Below are 16,417 nucleotides of genomic sequence, written 5' to 3' on the forward strand. Positions count from 1 at the left end.
TTCTCGTTTCAAGGCTTCATTCACAGAGCGAGACTGCGGATAGTTGGGAACCTGTCTCGGGGGCAGGGAATTCATATGGTGTTCGTGGAAGTGGAAATGACTAGGGTTGGGAAGCATTTTCCGATCAGGGCCATTGTGATCTCCTGGACTCGTTTCGATCGCCTCAGGGGGTCGGAGAGGAATTTCCCAGATTTTTTTTTCCCCATATTGGCCCTGGGGTTTTTCACTCTGGGTTTTCGCCTCTCCCTGGAGATCACATGGTCTGGAATGGGGGGGTGGGGGTGAGTTAATAGGTTGTAATGAACAAAGCATCGTAGCTGTGAGGGACAGCTCGGTGGATAGGATATTAGTATGTAGATAGGCTGGAAAATTGGGCGGGGATCCTGGATTCAGGATTCAATCCTGGACCGGGGAGCGGCGCGGGCTTGGAGGGCCGAAGGGCCTGTTCCTGTGCTGTATTGTTCTTTGTTCTTCAATCAGGAAAAAGATACAAAAGTCTGAAACCTCTTATCAACCGACTCAAGAACAGCTTCTTCCCTGCTGCCATCAGACTTTTGAATGGACCTATTTCGCATTAAGTTGATCTTTCTCTACACCCTAGCTATGACTGTAATACCACATTCTGCACTCTCCTTTCCTTCTCTATGAACAGTATGCTTTGTTTGTACAGCGCACAAAAAACAATACTTTTCACTGTATGTTAATACATGTGACAATAATAAATCAAATTAAATCACATCAAAATCCCTTCTGCCCTATCCCCATAACCCTACACATTCACCATGGCTAATCTCCCTAACCTACACACTGTTGGATCCTAAATGGCAATTTAGCATGGCCAACCCACCTAACCGGCACATACATCTTTGGACTGTGTGATCCAGCTCTGATGAAAGGTCATCCTGACTTGAAACGTTGGCTCTATTCTCTCTCCACAGAGCCTGTCAGACCTGCTGAGATTTTCCAGCATTTTCTGTTTTTGTTCCAGATTCCAGCATCCGCAGTATTTTGCCATTATCCTAGAACTTCCTTGTTTGCTGGAGAAATGCCAACGGTTAGCACTGCTGCCTCACAGCGCCAGGGACCCAGGTTCAATTCCCAGCTTGGGTCACTGTCTGTGCGGAGTCTGCATGGTCTCCCCGTGTCTGCCTGGGTTTCCTCCGGGTGCTCTGGTTTCCTCCCACAGTTAGAAGATGTGCGAGTTAGGTGGATTGGCCATGCTAAATTGCTCCTTAGTGTCCCAAGATGTGTAGGTTAGATGGATTAGCCAGCAGCAAAGCGCGGGGTTACGGAATTAGGGAAGGGTGGTACGGTGGCACAGTGGTTAGCGCTGCTGCCTCACAGCGCCAGTGACCTGGATTCAATTCCTGGCTTGGGTCACTATCTGTGTGGAGTCTGCACGTTCTCCCTGTGTCTGCGTGAGTTTCCTTCGGGTGCTCCGGTTTCCTCCCACAGCCTGAAAGACGTGCTGGTTAGGGTACATTGACCCAAACAGGCACCGGACTGTAGCGACTAGGGGAATTTTACAGTAACTTCATTGCAGTGTTAATGTAAACCTTATTTGTGACTGATAAATAAACTTTAAACTTTAAGGGGTTTGGGTTGAGTTAGGGTGCTCTTTCGGAGGTTTGGCACAGACTCGATGGGCCGAATGTGCGTTTGAAAACATCCCATCAGGTTCACAAAAAAAAGGGGAGAATATTGAAAGTGAAGTTGTCAGAAGAACTATAGTGAGGGTAACAGCCAGGATGAATGCTTTGTCATTGGCATACATCACTGAATTGGGGTGGTTCAGATTAACCTTCTGAGTGTCGAATGTCTTTCAGAATGTTTAGGTTTGTTAATCGCCAAAAATGATTGTTACTTCATTTTTTTGTTGTTGTTATACCTCAGACCATAGCCGAATGCTCTGTGCACTGTCCATACCCACTTGGTACAAACCCATAACTTCAGATAGAAAATCAAAGAACACGGTGCTTCCAGTTGAACTTGGTCTTTGAATATAATCAGATATAATTGAATAACAACACCTCTGGAAGAGCCTTAATAAAAACAAATGCCAAACAACAATGGTACTTCAAGCAGCAGATCTGACAATTAAAGAGCTACAGCGGAAATATCTGCTACATTTATGTCAAACGCACTGGGGCCCATTCTCTCACATACTTACAGTCACAATCAGGAAATCCAGCCAGCACCAGGCATTGGTGAAATACTTCTTGAAACTGTACGCCACCCATTTGAGAAGCATCTCCAGAACGAACACGTAGGTGAACACCTTGTCCAGGTATTCCAGCACGACTTTTATCACCGGCCTTGTGTCAATATTAACATCTTCAAACGTCTGCAGGGCACAAACAGCCAGTTAACAATCAAACTGAGCACTGAGATTGGGGGGAGCAGTGTGTTCATAAATTCATAAGGTAAGGTATAGGAGCAGAATTAGGCCATTCGGCCCATCGAATCCACTTCGCCATTCGATCATGGCTGATATGCTCCTCATCCCCATTTTCCTGCCTTCTTCCCATAACCCTTCAACCCATTACCAATTAAAAATCTGTCCAACTCCTCCTTAAATTTACTCACTGTCCCAGCATCCACCGCACTTTGGGGCAGCGAATTCCACAGATTCACAACCCTTTGGGAGAAGTAGTTTCTCCTCAGCTCTGTTTTAAATTTGCTGCCCCTTATCCAAAGACTGTGACCTCTTGTCCTAGAGTGCCCCACAAGTGGAAGCATCCGCTCCACGTCTACTTTATCCATACCTTTTATCATCTTGTGTACCTCAATTTGATCTTCCCTCATTCTTCTGAATTCTAGAGAGTAAAGGCCTGAACGCGGTGTTGGCGGTGGGGGGTGCGGAGCTGGAGGGGGTGTGGGGGAGGGGAAGGGAGTGGGGGAGGGGGGGGGATGTGTGGGGTGGTGGTGTCGGTGGAGAAAGACCAATAGAGCAAGACATCAGCACCCTGAATAACACATCACACCAGCAGTTGAGGTTGAGCGCTGTGGCACTGTGCCCCGAGAGCATTGTTCGATGTTTGTGAATCCACATGCAGACACGATATAGAGAATGTACAGCATCGTAATATGCCACCCTGTTTCTCCATGAGCCTCCTCCTGCCTTCCTTCAAACTCACTCCATCACGCAAACCAGCCTCCCATCCATTGACTCTGTCTACACTTCCCGCTGACTCGGCAAAGCAGCCAGCATAATCAAGGACCCCACGCACCCCGGACATTCTCTCTTCCACCTTCTTCCCTTGGGAAAAAGATACAAAAGTCTGAAGTCACATACCAACCGACTCAAGAACAGCTTCTTCCCTGCTGCCTTCAGACTTTTGAATGGAACTATCTCGCATTAAGTTGATCTTTCTCTACATCCTAGCTATGACTGTAACACTACATTCTGCACCCTCTCCTTTCCTTCTCTATGAACAGGATGCTTTGTTTGTATAGCGCGCAAGAAACAATACTTTTCATTGTATGTTAATACATGTTGGCTTAGATAAGGTAGATAGTCAACAGCTTTTCCCAAAGGTAGGGGAGCCTAAAACTAGAGGGCATAGGTTTAAGATGAGAGGCGAGAGATACAAAAGGGTCCAGAGGGGCAATCTTTTTACTCTTAGAGGGTGGTGAGTGTCTGGAACAAGCTGCCAGAGGTAGTAGTAGAGATGGGTATAATTTTGTCTTTTAAAAAGCATTTAGACAGTTACATGGGTAGGATGGGTATAGAGGGACATGGGCCAAACGCAGGCAATTGGGACTAGCTTAGTGGTAAAAATTGGGCGGCATGGACAAGTTGGGCTGAGGGCCTGTTTCCATGCTGTAAACCTCTATGACTTGATGTGACAATAATAAATCAATCAATTAATCAATCATTTCTAAATTCTTCTATTCCTCTCTTCATGAACCTATCTGTATTTCTTATAAATGCATCTACACACTTCATCCTGATTACTATTGTGTTAACTGGTTCCATATTCTCACCACTCTCTCAGCAAATAAATTTCTCCCAAATTCATTTTTTGGATTTATAAGTGACTAACTTCCATCTATGGCCTCGAGCCCTGGTACCATCCGCAAGTAGGAACATCTTTTCTGCGCCCATCGCATTGCATCTCTTCATAATTTGAAGAGGGCGGCACGGTGGCACAGTGGTTAGCACTGCTGCCTCACAGTGCCAGGGACCCGGGTTCACTTCCCGGCTTGGGAGTCACTGTCTGTGTGGACTCTGCACGTTCTCCCCGTGTCTGCGTGGGTTTCCTCCGGGTGCTCCACTTTCCTCCCACAGTCCAACGCTGGATTGGCCGTGCTAAATTCTCTCTCAGTGTAACCCGAACAGGTGCCGGAGTGTGGCGACTAGGGGATTTTCACAGTAGCTTCATTGCAGTGTTAATGTAAGCTTACTTGTGACTAATAAATAAACTTATTAATTTCCAAGACCTCTGTCAGGTTGCCACCCGTTCCCTGCCCACTTCCCTCTCCTCCTCCCTCTCAACCCCACCCTACCCATCCCTAGAGAAAGGAACCCCAGACTGTTCGATCATTACTGACAGTCCCCGGTTGTGATTATCAGGTTGGGCAGTGACAGTATGGAGGAGTCCATTGTGCCTTGTTTGCACTGGATTACTGGTGTTAGTGTTACACCTGGTTCCCACCCCCTGCTGGACAAACCCCTTCCCCCATGGAAAATTTCACATCAACACAAAGAATAAGGAGATCTGTTGTTGCAAGTCGCTGTCCCTGTCTCAGCTCTGCTGGAAGGGATTGAGCCTTCCTTAGACACAAGCCAGAGAAAGCTCCCTGTCCATAAACTGAGAATAAAATCAATCATAGAACATAGAACATAGAATCAGGATGTTACAATGTTTCTACACCATTCAATACCAGAGAATCATCGACTATTACGGCACAGAAAGAGGCCCTTTGACCCATCAATTATGGGACTGGCTCTTTCGTACAAACATAGGAGTTAGGTTCAGGGGTAGGCCAGTTGGCCCTTCGAGCCTGCTCTGCCATTCAATAAGATCATGGTTGATCTGACTGTAACCTCCCATCTACCCCCAGTAACCTTTCACCCCCTTGTTTATCAAGAATCTATTTAGTTCTGCCTTGAAAACATTCAAAGGCTCTGCTTCCACTGCCTTTTGAGGAAGAGTTCCAAAGATTCACGGCCCTCAGAGAAAAGAATTCTTGATTTGATTTGATTTATTATTGTCACATGTATTAGCATACAGTGAAAAGTATTGTTTCTTGCGCGCTATACAGACAAAGCATACCGTTCATAGAGAAGGAAAGGGGAGAGTGCAGAATGTAGTGTTACAGTCATAGCTAGGGTGTAGAGAAAGATCAACTTAATGTGAGGTAAGTCCATTCAAAAGTCTGATGGCAGCAGGGAAGAAGCTATTCTTGAGTCTCCCCTACAATATGTTTTGATGAGGAATGTGCCAGTTGCAACTCACCAGAGCGCCGCTACTCAGCAGAATCATGAAGATGATGAAAGTCTCAAACCAGTTGTGTTCCACGATCTTGTAGCAGGTTTTCCTCAGGTTCCACCAAATCTTCCCGTACCCGCTGGTGATATCCACCTGGCAGCAGGCAAAGTGGCGAACACAAGCTGCAGGAAAGAGTAGCCAGATCAGGAATGCGGAGCAGTGACTGGTCCTCACATTGCCACACTGCTGTGTATGATGCATCTAATGGGTGGGATTTTCTGTGCGCCCCTCCCACCCTGGCACCATGTTTTCCGACAGCTCGCCATTGGCTGCCGACTGGATCTCTCGGTCCCATCGATGTCTATGACGTTTTGTATGACCTGCCCGCTCTGCCCCTGGGGATCCTGCCTTGTGGGGGAAGGGAAGGGGGGGTTGGTGGAGGCGCTGTGGGTGGGGGGAGGGGGGGGGGTCGCCTTCACACCTAACCAGCATGTCTTACAGACCGTGGGAGGAAACACATGCAGCCACAGGGAGAACGTGCAAACTCCGCACAGACAGTGACCCAAGCCGGGAATCGAACCCAGGTCCCTGGCGCTCTGCTTTCCTCCCACAGTCCAACGATGTGCGGGTTAGGTTGACTGGCCGTGCTGAATTGACTCTAGTGTCAGGGGATTAACAGAATAAATACATGGGGTGACGGGGTTAGGGCCTGGGTGGGATTGTGGTCGGTGCAGACTCGATGGCCCGAATGGCCTCCTTCTGCACTGTGGGATTCTATGATTATATAAATCCAAGGGCGGCACGGTGGCACAGTGGTTAGCACTGCTGACTCACAGCGTCAGGGACCTTTGTTCAATTCCGGCCTTGGGTCACTATCTGTGTGGAGTCTGCACATCATCTGAGACCAAGGATGTGTGGGTTTGGTGGATTCCCATGGTAAGTATGTGGGGATATGGGGCGAGCCTGGCTATGAATCGGTGCAGACTCGATGGGCCGAATGACCTCCATCGGCACTGTAGGGCTTCTATGACCCTCTGATGGAAGCTCAGAGGCCTTCACCTACACTGGCAGCAGCCACTGGGACTTTCATATTCATGTGAAAGCTTCACTGGTGTCTGCAGACCCTGACTGGCAGCATTACCCAATTTCTGAATTTCAGTTCTGTTCAGAGCTTACACAATACCGACTCACTCACCAATCCCATAAGCCTCTCTGGGCTGGGGTGGCACCTACCTTCTGTGAAGCAGTCGTCTGGTTCCACGGCCTCCTCCGTCTGCTCGGAGACATGCTCATCGTCATCTCCTTTGCTCCTTAAGTCCACGGTACTGGCTTCAGAACAACTGGTGAGGTCGTCCATCTTCTACAGAGAGGGGAAAAGCACACATCTCACTGACTGGATCCATCAACAAGAATTTTGGTTCGGCTGCAGTTAGAGTATTGCATCCAATTCTGGTCACCACATCACAGGAAGGATGTGGAGGCTTTGGAGAGGGTGCAGAAGAGGTTTATCACAATGCTGCCTGGATTAGCGGGGATGAGCTATAAGGAGCGGCTGGACAAACTGGGGTTGTTTTCTCTGGAGCGGCGGAGGCTGAGGGGAGACCTGATGGACCTGATAGTGGGCAGCACAGTGGCACAGTGTTTTGCAAGCGCAGGAGTGTGGCCGACTAGGGGATTTTCACAGTAACTTCACTGCAGTGTTAATGTAAGCCTACTTGTAACACTAATAAGTACAGTTAAAGTTTTCAAGACAGACCCAGCTTTTCAACCTTTTCCCGGTATGTAAACCCAGCTATTTATGGTAGCTTCCTCGTAAATCATCTCTGCACCCTCTCCAACGCCTCTTCTTATAACATTGTGACCAGAACTGCACGCAGTATCCTAAGTGTGTTCTAACCAAGGTTTGATACAGGTTTAACATAATTCTCCCTTAATAGGAATAAAGCCAGTGCTTGTTTTGGTTTTTTTTATGACTTTACTAACGTGTGACACAGCTTTTAATGATTGTTTTCCATCCAGGCTATATAAAGGAGATGATGGCCTAGTGGTATTATCGCTAGACTATTAATCCAGACACTCAGCTAATGTTCTGGGGACCCGGGTTCGAATCCCGCCACGGCAGATGGTGGAATTTAAATTCAATAAAAACAAATCTGGAATTAAGAATCTACTGATGACCATGAAACCATTGTCGATTGTCGGAAAAAGCCATCTGGTTCACTTTAGGGAAGGAAATCTGCCATCCTTACCCAATCTGGCCTACATGTGACTCCAGAGCCACAGCAATGTGGTTGACTCTCAAATGCCTTCTGAACAAGGGCAACTAGGGATGGGCAATAAATGCTGGCAGCCAGCAATGCCCAAGTCCCATGAATGAATAAAAAAAACATGCTGCTCCATTGGCATGGGGCGGCATGGTGGCACAGTGGTTAGCACTGCTGCCTCACAGCGCCAAGGACCTGTGTTCAATTCCCAGCCTGGGTCACTGTTTGTGTGGAGTTTGCACGTTCTCCCCGTGTCTGCGTGGGTTTCCTCCGGGCGCTCCAGTTTACTCCCACAGTCCAAAGATGTGCGGGTTAGGTTGGTTGGCTATGCTAAATTGCCCCTTAGTGTCAGGGGGATTAGCAGGCTAAATATGTGGGGTTACGGAAGTAAGGCCTCCGTGGGACTTTGGTCGGTGCAGATTCGATGGGCCGAATGACCTCCTTCTGCACTGTAGGGATTCTATGATTCTATGAATTAGGGACCCTGGATCATTCTCTTCACCTTCAATATGAAAACTCACCATTGAAACCTTTCAGATTCACCAAGATAATGCTGCAAATCTCCGGATCATCCACCAATCATCACACCAGCATCATTCTATCCCGGTCTAGTGCTCTCTACGCTCAACAAGCTTCCCCGTCAGAGCAAGGTATGGGTCAGCTCAATGGGTGCTGGTCCCTTTTAACCTCCAGCTCTATTCTAGCAAACGCTTTGTGGTCAATAGAAATAAACACAACATCACCTTCACGATCTGAAAGTTTGTTCCACATACTGACCTCTCTGTATTTAAAATAAAATCTTCCAATCCTTGGGAGGGGTAGTGTGAGGTTTATCCATTTTATACCTGATGTGGAGATACATGTGTTGGACTGGGGTGGACGCAGTAAGAAGTCTCACAACACCAGGTTAAAGTCCAACAGGTTTATTTGGAATCACGAGCTTTCGGAGCACTGCTCCTTCATCTCTCACTCACCTGATGAAGGAGCGGTGCTCCGAAAGCGCGTGATTCCAAATAAACCCGTTGGGCTTTAACCTGGTGTTGTGAGACTTCTTACTGTTTGAGGGAGTAAGCTTTGTGTAAGTTGGTTGCCACATTGCAGCCATGGTTACACTTTGAAAGTCCTTCATTGGCTTGGAGATGTGTTGGGGGGAGGCGGGTGGAATCTCCGGCCTCCCAGCCGTGTCTTCCCCGGCAGCGGGGGATGGCGTGCTGTTTGCTGGCAGCGGGGATTCTCCGATCCTGTCGCTGTCAATGGGATTTCCCATCGATGTCACTCCACACCAGCGGGAAACCTGTGGGAAGGGGTGTGCTGCCAGCGGAACTGGAGAATCCCACTGGAGTAAAAGTCAGGAGAATCCCCCCCCCCCCCCCCCCCCTGCCGGCCCACCCCCGTGGTCTTGGAAAGCTCGATATAATTGGAAGATTTAAAAGCTTGGCTGTAAAGCACTTTGGATTGTCCAGACGTTGTTAAACGCGCTGTAATAGATGCAAATCTCTCTTTCTTTCTTTTCACTGAAGGGAGCCCTTCTCCTTAAACTCCACAAGTGACTGAGTGAGATAATCAATTACTGACAACACTCAACATCTCATTTGTTAATGGAACTGGGGGAAGAATAGTGTGTGCTGAGGGTACGGCAGTTTGAGAAGCAGACAATAGGGGCACAAGTGCAGTGATCAGAGCGTTTCAGAACCTATTAACCCTTAACTCCTCTCCCCACCATCCTCCATTCATTCTCTTTACAGAAAAGTGCTGATTGGAGTTCACATGGGCAGGTAATTTTAACCACTTGTCTATCATGTGACAGGTAACATGTCTCTGTGACGGCCTGTCTAAAGTCAAGTCCAGTGTTTCCTTCAGGGGCACAGGTTCAAGGTGAGAGGGGGAAAGTTTAAGGGGGATGTGCGGGGGAAGTTTTTCACGCAGAGAGTGGTGGGTGCCTGGAACACGCTGTCAGAGGAGGTGGTGGAAGCAGGCACGTTAGCAACATTTAAGAGGCATCTGGATGGGTACATGAATAGGGAGGGAATAGAGGGATATGGACCAAGTAAGGGCAGAAAGGTTGCTTTTTAGTTTAGTTAGGGCATCATGATCGGCACAGGCTTGGAGGGCCGAAGGGCCTGTTCCTGTGTGGTACTTTTGCTTGTTCTTTGTTCTCAGTTCAGAAGCAGCAACAGACCCAGCCATTTTGTCTGGCTCTTGCCAACACTCAATTCTCATTCACCTCCTTGTCCATCAAAGTCCCTGGCCAATCCCTGGGCACAGGCACCTGAGGCATCGGCCCTTGACATCTGTGTCCTGCCCTCGCCTGCCAGGTCCTGGTGTTCCCAGACCCTATGGGCAGAATTTTCCCATCCCACCCGCCTCGGGAATGGTCCATGCAAAGGTCCGTTGACCTTGGGTGGGATTTCTCAGCTTTGGGGTGAATATGGCCGGAAAATCCCCCCCTATTTGTCTGCTGTGAGGTTGCACAGTGCTCCCTCCCTCCTCAAGGTCCAGTCCCAGCAATGGCCTCTGCTCCTGGTGGCGCTGCTGAGGCTGGTGAGTGGCTGGCTGGTTCCTTTGGGGGGCAGCCATTATCCCTAGCAATGTCTTAACTGGCTGCTCCCAGCAAAATGTGGCCCCAAGTCCCACTTTCCAGGGTCCAGGTTTCCAAAATGTTGCCTTTATTTTATGAACACTTCAACTTACCTGAGTAACATTCCTTAGGCAAATGAATTGAAATGCACCTTGTGAGGAATTAGTACTGGGTCCCCACTTCCCTTTGTAACACCATCCTTCACTTTGTTTTTATTAATTCGTGGGACATGGGCATCGCATTTATTGTGCTTGGAGGGCCTGTGGCTCTCGAGTCACATGTAGGCCAGACCAGGTAAGGATGGCAGATTTCTTTCCCTAAAGGTCATTAGTGAACCAGATGGGTTTTTCCGACAATCGACAATGGTTTCATGGTCATCAGTAGATTCTTAATTCCAGATTTTTAAAATCGAATTCAAATTTCACCATCTGCCGTGGCGGGATTCGAATCCGGGTCCCCAGAACATTAGCTGAGTTTCTGGATTAGTAGCCTAGCGATAACACCACTAGGCCATCACCTCCCCATGAGCCAAGTCTTATGGGCCATGTGCTCTCTGAAAACCAGCAGCTCCCTCTCTGTGGCCAAAACCCTCACATTTCTGAATCTAATTTCCACCACCCCTCTTAATCACCTCACATTTCCTCCTTATTCTGCTCAGTAGTTCTTCATTGTGTGAACATTTGTAAGATGCTCCTTTATATCGGGAGCTCTATCTCTGCTACACAAGTTGTCATTTCTTTTGATTACAAAAGCAGGGAAGTCATGTTGGAGTTGTAGAGAACTTTGTTGAGGACACAGCTAGAGTACTGTGTGCAGTTCTGGTCGCCAAATTATAGGAAGGATGTGAACGCACTGGAGGGAATGCAGAGGAGATTCACCAGGATGCTGCCTGGGATGGAACATTTAAGTTATGAAGAGAGGTTGGATAGGCTTGGGTTGTTTTCCTTGGAGCAGAGAAGACTGAGGGACGACCTGATCAAGGTGTACAAGATTATGAGGGGCATGGACAGAGTGGATACGGAGCAGCTGTTCCCCTTAGTTGAAGGGTCAGCCACGAGGGGACATAGGTTTAAGGCGAGGGGCAGGACGTTTAGGGGGATGTGAGGAAAAACCTTTTTACCCAGAGGGTGTTGATGGTCTGGAATGCGCTGCCTGGGAGAGTGGTAGAGACGGGTTGCCTCACATCCTTTAAAAAGTGGATAAAAGCAAATTTCTGCGGACGCTGGAATCTGAAACCAAAAGAGAAAATGCTGGAAAGTGGCACAAGTGAAACGCTGCTTAACCTGGAATGAGTGTTTTGGACCTTGGATGGTGAGCATGGAAGAGGTAAAGGGGCAAGTGTTGGACCTTCTACGATTGCATGGGAAGGCGCCATGGGTGATGGGAGAGGTATAAAGGAGGAGTGGACTAGTTTATCCCGGAGGGAACGGTCTCTGCGGAATGCTGACAGAGTGAAGGGAAGATGCGTTTGGTGATGGCATCACGCTGGAGTTGGTGAAAACGGCAGACGATTATGCTTTGCATGTGGAGGCACTTTCTCTTGGATGAGCACTTTTTAAAAAAGTTTTAAAGTTTTATTTATTAGTCACAAGTAGGCTTACATTAACATTGCAATGAAGTTACTGTGAAAATCCCCTAGGCACGTCATAACATTCAAGGCTATGGGCCAAGTGCTGGTCGATGGGATTAGGTGGGAGGTTAGGTGTTTCTTGTGTGTTGGTGTGTACTCGATGCACTATATGATTCTACTCAATGATTGGAACACTTCAAGGCTGATGAAAAGCACAAGGGGAAGAATTCTCTGGAAGACCGAGAGGCATTAATGCTGTGATTACAGGTAGACTATTTCACAGGAAGAGTAATCTTCCCTCATGGGGTGGCTGGTAATGGTGAGGACATATTTCTCCGCAGTGGTAAGGGAGAACTGAAATAGACTGTTATCAAAGGCTGCTCGTGCTGTGTCAATTAAATACTTTAAAAGCACGATTGGATAAATATGTGGCTCCAAGTGGGATTTGCGCAGGGAAAGTTGTGAAGATCAGGTTCTGGGCAGTCATCAGGAAGTATTTTGTTACACAGAGGGCAATCAGCAGCTGGAGCTTGTTGCTATGACAGCTGATTGAGGAGAGAGTCAGGGAGAGATTGAGAGAACAGTCAGGTGCTGTAATGAAAGACAGTTGTGGTTGGTATTCTAGAAAGGAGAGAGCAAATGGGTGGACTCGATCTGCGCTTTGCTATATACAGGCACAGATGATTAAATGCTCTGTGGAATGCGATAGCCAGTGTGGTGCCAAGGCCGTGGAACACAACAGGATGGGAGTGAACAGCAGAGTGTGTAGAGTTAGGTTTCTCAACCGAGAATTGCTGCCTTGGGGGAGTCAGGGAGAAATTCCGCATTCTCCTGGTGGGTTTGTGGTTGGTAACTCCCTCGCTTTAGGATGTTGAGCGGGCCAGATGGGGGTCACTGAGGGCAGATATTGTGTGCCAATAGCTCCCTGTGCGTCTCTGTCACTTATGGGCTTTTGTGTTATCCTCTTTCTGACATTGTGCGGATGAGTGTGTGTGTCTGCATGCGATTATTGTGACCACGTGTCTGTGTATCTCTTGACCTGAGCTGTCTGATTATCTGCGTGCGAGTACATCTTCTTGTGGATTCTTGTCGGTTTAAGGTGTGAGAGGCAAGGTTTAAAGGAGATGTACCAGGCATGTTTTTTAACACAGAGTGTGGTGGGTGCCTGGAACTGTTGCCGGGGGAGGTAGTGGAAGCAGGGACAATGGTGACTTTTAAGGGGCGTCTTGACAAATACATGATTAGGATAGGAATAGACGGATATGGTCCCCGGAAGAATCATAGAATCCCTACAGTGCAGAAGGAGGCCATTCGGCCCATCGAGTCTTCACCAACCATAATCCCACCCAGGCCCTATTCCTGTAATCCCACATATTTACCCTGCTAATCCCCCTGACACTAGAGTCAATTTAGCATGGCCAATCAAACTAACCAGCACATCTTTGGACTGTGGGAGGAAACTGGAGCATCCGGAGGAAACCCACACAGACACGGAGAGAACGTGCAAACTCCACATAGACAGTGACCCGAGGCTGGAATTGAACACGGGTCCCTGGCGCTGTGAGGCAGCAGAGCTAACCACTGTGCCACTGTGTCGACCCAGGGTCAGGGGTTTTTAGTTCAGACGGGTAGCATGGTCGGGTGCAGGCTTGGAGGGCCGAAGGGCCTGTTCCTGTGCTGTAATTTTCTTTGTTCTTATATGTGAATCTTTGACATTCACGGGACTGTGTGCATGCACATGATCGTAGTTGTCTCTGTGTAAATGGTAAATATGTGTTTGATTATGTGTGTTTGTAGACATTATGCTTATGAGAATATCGTGGAGATGGTTGTGAAAACAGAGAGGGAGGAGTTGTTGAAAAGCTGGCTACACTCAGGGTGGATAAATCTCCTAGTCTGATGGCTTGCATTCCAGAAAGTGGGGGTGGCAACAGCAGAAGGGGGCTTCCCACAGTCTTCCCTGGATATTGGGGAGGTGCTCGGGAATTGGAGCGTGGCAAATTGAGCACTTTGTTCAAGGAAGGATGTAAGGACAAGTATAGACCAGCTTAACATCAATAGAAGGGGGAATAATGGCAACAGGTACTTGGAGAGGTTTGAGATAATTAAGTTCAGTCCACACAGATTAATCTGTGTCTGACTAATTTAATTGAATTTTTTTTATGATGTAACTGAGAAGCTTGATAAAGGGATGAAGGTGGATATTGTCCATAAGGATTTTAAGAAGTTCCCCATCAAGCCTCTTGACTTGGAAATATATCACCCTTACATCACTGTCACTGGGTCAAATTCCTGGAACTCCCTCCCTAACAGCACGGTGGGTGTACCTACACCACATGGACTGCAGCGGTTCAAGAAGGCAGCTCACCACCACCTTCTCAAGGGGAAATTCGGGATGGTCAATAAGTGCTGGCCAAGCCAGTGACGCCCACATCCCATAAATTAATTTTTAAAAAATTTAAAAAGAAAGCATTTAAAAAGTTACCACACAAAAGGCTGGTTAATAAAATTGAGGCTCGTACTATGGGAGGGTCAGTGTCCTGGGATTAACACCCGGAAGGTTGTGGTTGTTTCCCATTGCAAGTCTGGTCTTGCGTATAAGCAATCTCGACTGTGTGGGTGGATAAATGTTGCAGAGAACAGAATGACAGACAGGGCATTATAGCAAGCAAGAGGAAGAATTCTTCTTACAAAAGCCAGTGACCAGTTAGGATTATGAGACAATTTTAGAAATGTCAGTCTAGAAAAATATTTTGTACTGCTACATTGCTTTAAGAAATATCTAATCATCAGAAAGTATTCTAAGTTTTTGTAGATTGTATCCGCCTTCATTGTAAGTGTGAGGATAGAGTGGCCACAACTGATGCAATTGCCATGGTAACATCTTGGGGTTTTTCCATTAAACTCTTGCTGTAATCGCACTTATTCATCATCCTACAGTGGAAAATGAATGTGTGCGCACTGGCCTCTTGCACCAATCCTAATTTTTCACTCAGATTGAATCATAGAATCCCGACAGTGCAGAGGGAGGCCATTCGGCCCATTGAGTCTGCACCGACCGCAATCCCACCCAGGCCCTAGCCCCATAGCCCTATGGATTTACCCTAGCTAATCCCCCTGACACTCAGGGGCAATTTAGCATGGCCAATCAATCTAACCCACACATCTTTGGACTGTGGGAGGAAATGGGAGCACCTGGAGGAAACTCACGCAGACACGGAGAGAATATGCAAACTCCACGCAGAGAAGATATTTGGGGCAATTAATTGAGATCTGGGTGTGCAGGTCCACAGTTCCCCAAAAGTGGCAACACAGGTGGCCAAGGTAATTAAGAAGGCATATGGCATGCTTGTCTTCATCAGCCGGGGCATTGAGTCGGAGTTAGGAAATCATGTTGCAGTGATATAAAACCTTGGTTAGGATGCATTTGGAGTATTGCGTGCAGTTCTGGTCACCACACTACTGGAAGAATGTGGAAACGTTCGAGATAGTGCAAAGAAGGTTCACCAGGATGTTGCCTGGTCTCGAGGGTGTTGGCTATGAGGAGAGGTTGAATAAACTAGGATTGTTTTCACTGGAAAGACGGAGGCTGAGGGGAGACCTGATAGAGGTCTACACATTGAGAGGCACAGACAGGTTGGATAGTCAGAGGCTTTTTCCCAGGGTGGAAGTGTCAATTACAAGGGGGCACAGGTTCAAGGTGAGAGGGGGAAAGTTTAAGGGAGATGTGCGGGGGAAGTTTTTCACGCAGAGAGTGGTGGGAGTCTGGAACGCGCTGCCAGAGGAGGTGGTGGAAGCAGGCACATTAGCAACATTTAAGAGGCATCTGGATGGGTACATGAATAGGGAGGGAATCGAGGGATTCGGACCGAGTAAGGGCAGAAGGTTTTTTTTTGAGTTTAGTTAGGGCATCATGATCGGCACAGACTTGGAGGGCCGAAGGGCCTGTCCCTGTGCTGTACTTTTCTCTGTTCTTTGTTCAATCGACAATCTGGTAACTCGCTACAGAAACTCAACACTTGCAATTTCTTTCCCTTTACTGACTGTGAAACTCTGCTGTTTATGTCACTAACCTCACTGGTGGAGACAGTCACAACATTATTATGGGATGTGTGACGTTGCTGGCTGGGCCAGCATTTATTGCCCATCCCTAGTTGCCCATGAGAAGGTGGTAGTGAGCTGCCTTCTTGAACTGCTGCAGTCTGTGTTGTGAAGGCGCTCACACAGTGTTGTCTGGTAGGCAGTCCGGGCACTTTGACCCGGCGACAGTGAAGGAACAGTGAGGGTTGTAGGGGCTGGGTCGTTAGGTATACTCAAGGCTGAGATAGATGGATTTTTAATCAGTAAGGGAATCTAAGGTTCTGGGGATAACCCGGGAAAGTGGAGTTGAGGGTTATCAAATCAGATCAGTCATCATAGAATTCTTACAGTGTAGAAGTAGGCCATTCAGCCCATCGAGTCTGCACCAACAGAACATCCCACCCAGACCCTAACCCTGAATCCCCATGCGTTTACCCCATTAATCCCCTTAACCTGCATATCCTGGGACATTAATAGGCAAGTTAACATG

General features: G+C 47.7%; 1 protein-coding gene across 1 annotated transcript in view; it reads right to left on the reverse strand.

Annotated features, from left to right (window-relative positions):
• scn5lab (sodium channel, voltage gated, type V-like, alpha b) overlaps nucleotides 1–16,417 on the reverse strand; it is a 197,793-nt gene that overhangs the window by 49,536 nt on the left and 131,840 nt on the right. Inside the window, exons 16-18 of the mRNA XM_078231635.1 lie at nucleotides 6,669–6,795; nucleotides 5,463–5,617; nucleotides 2,171–2,344 (exon numbers count right to left, since the gene is read on the reverse strand). Coding sequence (XP_078087761.1) covers nucleotides 2,171–2,344; nucleotides 5,463–5,617; nucleotides 6,669–6,795 — 456 coding nt within the window. The remainder of the gene's footprint in view (nucleotides 1–2,170; nucleotides 2,345–5,462; nucleotides 5,618–6,668; nucleotides 6,796–16,417) is intronic.

The sequence above is a fragment of the Mustelus asterias genome, chromosome 2 (genome assembly GCF_964213995.1).
Source record: "Mustelus asterias chromosome 2, sMusAst1.hap1.1, whole genome shotgun sequence".
Lineage (NCBI taxonomy): Eukaryota > Metazoa > Chordata > Chondrichthyes > Carcharhiniformes > Triakidae > Mustelus > Mustelus asterias.